The 7500-nt window shown below is 50.1% G+C and overlaps 1 protein-coding gene across 4 annotated transcripts in view; it reads left to right on the top strand.

Annotated features, from left to right (window-relative positions):
- The window catches only part of LOC307235470 (transcription factor COE1-like), a gene marked incomplete at its 3' end in the record, with an annotated part of 62607 nt that overhangs the window by 31748 nt on the left and 23359 nt on the right, over positions 1–7500 (top strand). For all 4 annotated transcript variants that reach the window (XM_080007579.1, XM_080007581.1, XM_080007582.1 and 1 more), the window contains 2 exons: positions 5401–5482; positions 5585–5726. In XM_080007579.1, coding sequence (XP_079863705.1) covers positions 5401–5482; positions 5585–5726 — 224 coding nt within the window. The remainder of the gene's footprint in view (positions 1–5400; positions 5483–5584; positions 5727–7500) is intronic.

The following is a 7500-nucleotide window of genomic DNA, read 5'->3' as shown; positions in this document are numbered from 1 at the left end:
TATCTATCTATCTATCTATCTATCTATCTATCTATCTATCTATCTATCTATCTATCTATCTATCTATCTATCTATCTATCTATCAATCTATCTATCTATCTATCTATCTATCTATCTACCAACCAACCTATCTTTGACCATGGCTACGTGTATGAAAGTGGACGTCACTCCCAGGAAAGTGGGCCACTGCGGCCTGTTTTTGCCTGGTGTCCGAGGCCCAGGGCCAGGCCCAGAGACAGACCTGGTTCTGGATTATTAATGTCCCCCCCTGTGGAGCCAGGTCCCCTCCCCCACCCCGCGCCCCCCTACGCCCCTGGGGTCAGCCAGCATGGCTCCTCGAGCAAGGACCCTCTCATAAATCTCCCTAAATTAGTGTGTGTGTGTGTGTGTGTGTGTGTGTGTGTGTGTGTGTGTGTGTGTGTGTGTGTGTGTGTGCGTGCGTGCGTGTGCGTGTGTACGTGTGTGCATCTTAAATATATACTGCAGGCGCGGAGACAGGTCACCACGGAAACAAGCCAGTCAGCCTCTCAGTTGAAGTGTCAGTGATGCATGGCGGAGAAAGTGAAAGAAAGAGTTACAGAGAAAAATAAAAAATAAGAGAAACAGAACACACAGGAGGAGGAGGGGGTGGGTGGGGTGCGTGGGGTGGTGGTAGGCGGTCAGAGAAAATAGACAAAAACAGGAAGAAGGAAGGAAAGGAAGACGGAAATCTGACTCTTTACCGGCGCGCCGTGTTTCCCTGTTGAGTTTTTCCAGAAATATGTTTTCGCTCTGTAATAAGCCAATAATAACTCGGTAATAACTCTCGCGGTGATTTGATAATTCCTCCGTTCCTTAAGTGCCACTTTTCGCTTGCGCTACCTGGATTTATAAGTTCCGCACATTTCGCGCTCACAGCCGTGGGGGGGGTGGGGTTGGGGAGTGGGGGTGGAGGTGGGGGGGGGGGGGGTGGGGGGGGGGGGGGGGGGGCGCTGTTGTGTCAGTTAGTTAACCCCCGAGACAAATGGCTCCCCTCCGGAGCACAGTGCATTACACACCTCATGAAGCATATTAAGAGCCAGACACACTCTGCTTTTGTACTGGAAACGATCTGTATGGCAGGGACCATCTCTGAGAGCAAGACGGGGATGGAGAGAGAGAGAGAGAGAGGAGAGAGAGAGAGAGAGGTGTGGGGGAGGAGGGGGAGGGCAGTGGGGGGGGGGGGTGAGTTATGGCATCACCCACAGCCATTTTTACAGTGCATCAGCATCAGAACAAAACAGAGGGGAGAACAGAACAGAGAGAGGGGGTGTAGGAGGTGGGGAGGAGAATAATGAGAACATGCACAAAGAATAGAAGCAGTTAAACGAAACAGGGTGGAACAAGGGAACAAAAAAAAAAGATGGAGATATAGCCCATAAACCCAAATCTTCTTGGAGATATGTAAAAAAAAAATAATAATGCTTTTAAGCGTTCATTAAGTTGTTTCCTTTTATATTTGACATTCAAAAACAACTCCTTGCCTCATCGGCGGCTAATGCGGGAAAAATTATTAGAAACATATAACGAAATTGTCCCTCGGAGGCTTCCGTACTGTCTGGCTAATTGCTCAGACAATCTTTATCACCGCCGTAATAATATTTAGATGCTACGGGGATTACTTAAAAGTTGTGCGATAATTGCTTTCCTTATTTTGTTTTTCCACTTTTGCGTGCATGCGGGTTGTAGTTTTCTTTTTTTCTGTTTATTTTATTTTTTTATTATTTTATTTTTTTACGCGGGCGAGAGGGCGATTTTGCATTTAATTGCTCCAAAGTGACAAATAATGCCCGTTATGATTTGATGAAAATGCAAGATCATTAAATTGCCGTGGCCACCGCTCCGGCTCTTTCATTCTTTAGTTTTCGCATCAACAAATTTATGCCGTGAGGCTTTAAGGGGGCCGAGCAAGTTATTTACACAAATTCACTTCCGCAGCCATTCCAGGATTTGTGGGTAATTATGCGAGAGCGAAAAAAAATGTTTTTATTTCATTCAATCTGGATGGCGAAGTAATTTGCAGGGGAAATATTTGTAGCCGTGGAATCTGAACTGTTAAACAGCTTGAAACCAGTTTTCGGCCAGATGTGTGTGTGTGTGTGTGTGTGTGTGTGTGTGTGTGTGTGTGTGTGTGTGTGTGTGTGTGTGTGTGTGTGTGTGTGTGTGTGCGTGTGTGTGTGTGGGCGGGGGGGGGGGGGGGGGGGGGGGGGGGGGGGGGGGGGGGGGGGGTGCAGCTTTAATGCAATCGACTGTTGATAAATGATCTAAGAGTGATGATCTTTGTGAGGCGTGATCCAGTTTAATATTTTGCATCCTTATCTGTGAGGGTGAGAGATTTTGATGTGTCAGCATCATTTTACATGGCCGCTTTGTTACGCGGGGATAAATGCCACGTATTTTTGGCACAAAAATCCACGGCTGGAAAAGTGCTGCTTGGGTGGGATTTCGGCATGCGCGTTCAGCGGTGAAGCACAGCGCAAGCGAGTGAAAAGCCAACCAAAGGCTTTAACTTGCTTTATTTATCAAATTTGGTTCATTACCGAGAGTGAAAACAGTTGGCCACGCAAATTAGAGAATTGTACGTCTGCGAAATGTGTTAAGCCACTATCCGTATTCACTAGCCCACTGTCAATCTGATTATCGGACTATAATATCCATTAATCCCTCGCGGGTAATCCTTGCGCCATTACATGTCAACACGTGTTGCGCTTTATCCGTTACCCTTTTGTCTGCCCCGCGCACGCGCGCGCGCGTGTGTGTGTGTGTGTGTGTGTGTGTGTGTGTGTGTGTGTGTGGGGTTCGGGTCCCTGGGCTCCCCGCGTAAACGGACAAGGTACAGCAATCTTAGTGGAGGGCTATTAGAATCAACACGCCTCAGTTTTGTAATGTTTTCCATGCGGGTGACTCGCAGACACCTTAATGTCGCCTAAATAATGAATCAGGTCACCGCGCATGCAGAAGATTGGGGGGGACACTGATGCACGCCGCGGTGATATAGGGGAACTCAGGCATGACGGGTCCCCTCCGCCTCGCCGTCCTCCGGCCCGGCCGTCCCTTCGCATCTTGACACGCCTGGCCGTGGTCGCCCAACGCTGCCGTCGTCCACTGCTTCCCAGACTCGGACCCCGACTCCGACTCCAGCTCTCCACCATGTCCGAACCCCAGCCATTGTATTTAACCTGCCGATTGGGTCACCTCCGACCCCCGGCGAAACCCCGCGCTCTCCTCCATTCCGCCCCTCCATCAGCCCCCCTATGATCCCTTCCTCAGAGGGGTGGTATCGGGGCGAAAGTGGGGGAGCCGATGAAATTAAACAGGAGATGCGGCGCGGGGCGGATGGACGGGAGCGTCGGCCCAAGCAGATAGCCCATAGCTGTCAGCGTGGGTGATCTCTGACCTCGGAGAGATAAGCAAGTTGGGAGACCCTCAGCCCGTGGGGGCCTGCCACACTGTACGAAAAAACACCTCCATTTCTCTCTCTCTCTCTCTCTCCCTCTCTCTCTCTCTCTCTCTCTCTCTCTCTCTCTCTCTCTCTCTCTCTCTCTCTCTCTCCCCTCCCTCTCTTTCTCTCTCTTCATGAATTATTGAGATATTGGCCTACAGCTCCTGAAATATACAGAAGGGTGGTCTGGCTCTCCTTTTTCTCCCATCTCTCCATCTCTCTCTCTCTCTCTCTCTCTCTCTCTCTCTCGCTCTCCCTCGGTCTCCTTCGCTCTCTCTCTCTCTCTATCAGTCATTTTTTGTCCAGCCGTCTCTCTCTCTGCCTCTCTTCCGCTCTTTCCTCCCTCCCGTTCCCACGAACGAAAAGAATTCAAAGACAGAAAGATAGACGGCGCGTTGTTCAGATTGTCAGAGTACCGAGGAGGAGGAGGAGGAGGAGGTGGAGGAGGAGCGGACGACCACGAGACGGGCTGCCACGCATCCAGGAGCTGTCGGGTGGGGCGAATTCACTTGTTGTGCCGTCACGTCACCCGGGCGTGCGACGCAGGCCGGGCCCTTCAAAACGAGAAGGGGGGGACCCTGAACCACCCGTTTGTCTTCCCCCGCTCCGCCGTGTTTTTAAAATGAAGCAATCGTCCGAGGAGCGCACCCCCCCCACGACACGACACACGTCTTTGCTCTTGTTTGTTATTTTTTCATTGTTTTATCTCGTGTGTCTCGCTGCGTGTCCCTGCGTCGCGCGTGCGGTCGTATCCCAGGCGCTTGGCTCCCAAACGCGCTGCCCAGTGCAGAATACCAGCCATAACAAATGAACACAGCGGAGAAAATAAGACGTATGAAAGGAAAGCTGAGCAAAGGAGTGATTCTCTGTGTGGCTGCCGGAGATCTGTATTGTAAGCACTTTCAGCTGTCAGCAATTCTTTGAGCTCCCTCAAAGGGGAGGAGGAGGAGGAGGAGGGAGGAGGGGGGAGGAGAGGGAGGGACCGGGGAAATGTTGTGGTTTTATTTTCCACTTTTAAGGGTTTTTTTTTCCCCTCTGTTTATTTGTACATGCCGCTGTTTATTTTCTGCGGTTCATTTGATTTTTGATTTTTTTTTTTTTTTTTTTTTGCCCGTGAAGACACAGAGAGCACTTAGGGTTGGAGAGACGGGGGGTGGGTGGGGGTGGGGGGGCGTAGAGTCTAGTTCAAGAAAGAAAAGGAAGTTGTCAAGCATGGAGCCTTAGGGTGGGGTGAGGGAATATATCGTCAGATGTCCCCTTTCTGCTATCCAGGCAACCCTCAACTCCCCCCCCCCCCTCCACCACCAACCTCTCTTCACTACCACCCACCACCCCACCCCGCACTTCCACCGCCTTTTACTCCTCCTTCCCTCCCCCCATACCTCTCTCTCTCCTTCTCCCAGGCCTCCAGCCCTCCCTCTCTCCCCACCCCCCCCCCTCATTAAGTATTGATGTGGGTAGCCATACTTGCCATCTCAGCCCATTAATAATGCATGGCAGGTGCTGTTGATGTGGTCTCTCACACTGAGATTCAGAGAGGCAGGAGTGGCAACACTGTACTGCACCGTAGCGACGGTACAACCTCCATCACGTCGTGTCGCAGCCCGGGGTGGGCGGGGGGCGGGGTGTGTTTGTGGGTGGGTGGGGCGGTGTGGGGCGGGGCAGGGTGGGGGTCTGTGTCTACACCCCTGTGAGTTTTACACCAAGCTGTGACAGCCGCTATAAGACTGATACGGTGGAAGAAAGCGTGTCGTATTCAATACACCTCAAGCTTCTCCCATTGAAAAGGCTCCTCATTCATAAACAACTGGAGGAATGGCAGGAGAGACGTAGCATGCGGGCCTCCATGTTTGTTTTTTTGGGGGGTTGTTTATTTCTTTTTGTTTGTTTTTCTTTTTAGCCGCTCAAACCGTGCTGTTCTTCTCTCCGTGTGTCCGCAGATTCTTCCTCAAGTTCTTCCTGAAGTGCAACCAGAACTGTCTAAAAAATGCCGGGAACCCTCGAGACATGAGGCGTTTCCAGGTGAGGGACGCTCCGAGAACGCAGATTAGCGCGCCGTCACGCGATCATCTCTCGCCGGCTCACCGCGTCATTGTCGTGTTTCCCCCTCCCCCCCCCCGTCAGGTGGTGGTGTCCACCACGGTGAGCGTGGAAGGACACGTCCTGGCCGTCTCGGACAACATGTTCGTGCACAACAACTCCAAACACGGCCGCCGAGCCCGAAGACTGGACCCTTCAGAAGGAACGCCGTCCTACCTGGAGCACGGTATTGAACTCAGACAAAAACCTTCCCCCAAACCGCCTGGCGCTATCCTTATCCCACCGTCCCATTCTTTCTCTCTCCCACACACCCTCTCTCCCCTCTCTCTTCGGTGCGGGCCCCCTCAACCCCTGCCCTTCCGCGCTGCTTATCTGTGCCCTCTCTTCTTTTCCGGGCTCCCTCGCCCTCCTCTCTGCTGGGGTTTTCTAACTAGCGCTAAGAGAGGGGAGCGCGGCAGCTCGAGTGAATGTCTCGCGTCTCCCCTGTGGCCTGTTCCCCCCAGGTCTGCGCCGCGAGGCCTTACAGTCTGGCTGGCATAAGCACTATGTGTCTTATGAGGTCTGTCTGCTTAAAGCCAACACTGGCTTTATTTCCTAGGAGACCTACTTTTATCCTCAAGCCCTCCATCACTCCCCATCCCTCAGGTTCTCACACTCGCTCAAGTGCACACGCACACACACGCACACACGCGCACACACCCATACAGAGAGAGAGAGACAGACCCAAACCTTTAATACTTAATAATGACATGTGCACATGATTTAGGGGCCCGCACTGATTCCCAACTCCCTAATCCAGTTATTTTCTCATTTCGATTTCCCAGACGTTGAATAAGAGAAACATATTTTTTATTTTTTTTTGCCTTTGCAGAAAGTCAACCTCGGGGATGATAATGGCTAAAAAACTAGGAAGGGATTTACGTGATGGCGTACCGTAGATTGCATTACGATTGAATGTTATGGTTAAGTCTTTCTGATGACAATTCTCTGGAGGTGGAGGCACAAGTACATGTCCTGCGACCACTCTTGCAGACAATCACAGAAGTTCGGCGCAGCACCCACATATCGGAGACATCACAGAGACTTGTATCCTGCACGGAGAGACAGATGTGGCCTGTTTGGGAATTTCCCTTTTCCCCTGATTTTCTGGTCTCTTGATGATGAGAGTGTAACAACATGAGAAAACGGAGGGCGCGGGGGGGGTGGAACTAGATAAAAGGTTGGGAGGAAAACAGATATCGAGACAATGTGGGTGAAAAGAGCACTGAGTAGAGCGGAGGTTTCGAATGGGAGAAAGAAAGAAAGAAAGAAAGAAAGAAAGAAAGAAATAAAGAAATTATCAAACAAAAAGTAATTTAAGATAAAAAGGAAAAGGAAATAAAAAAGGAAATTATTATTAATAATAATAATAATAATAATAATAATAATAATAATAATAAATAAGTGAATAATTAAAAAAATACATATTAATTAAACAAAAAAATGTTGGCAGAAAATAATAGTTCACTCTTTTTCTCTCCTTATTCTGTCATTGTGCATGTTTTCTACTTATTTGTGGTGTGTTTAAGTGTGCGCGCGTGTGTGTTTGTGTGTGTCTGTATGCATGTGTGTTCTCACACTCACACGTAGCACAACTTTGGGGGCCTGTTTGGGGCAGTAATAGAGGAACAGTGCATAAAGTTGAACAGATGGCACAAAGGAACACCCCAAAGTATAATCCTATCACATGGATTCACGTTCCACCATCTGGTTAATCCACACATATATGTACATACAAACATGAACACACACATACACACACACACAAACAACACATGGAGCACACACAATATGCGAAAGGAGGCATCTTAGGCCAAGATTACGGCCACAGATTGCGGCTCGGTGAGCGCTGATCTCCGCGGGCCTACCGGGGGGGGCGAATATCATTCCAGTTTGTTGAGGAAGATCAACAGAACAGGAAGTCAGGCGAAGAGCAAAGGCGAGGCCGCAGGGAGAAGAGT

This window comes from Zeus faber, assembly GCF_960531495.2.
Source record: "Zeus faber genome assembly, chromosome: 10".
NCBI classification, from domain to species: Eukaryota; Metazoa; Chordata; class Actinopteri; order Zeiformes; family Zeidae; genus Zeus; species Zeus faber.
The sequence above is the reverse complement of the archived record's forward strand: the minus strand, read 5'-3'. Positions and strand labels throughout refer to the sequence as shown.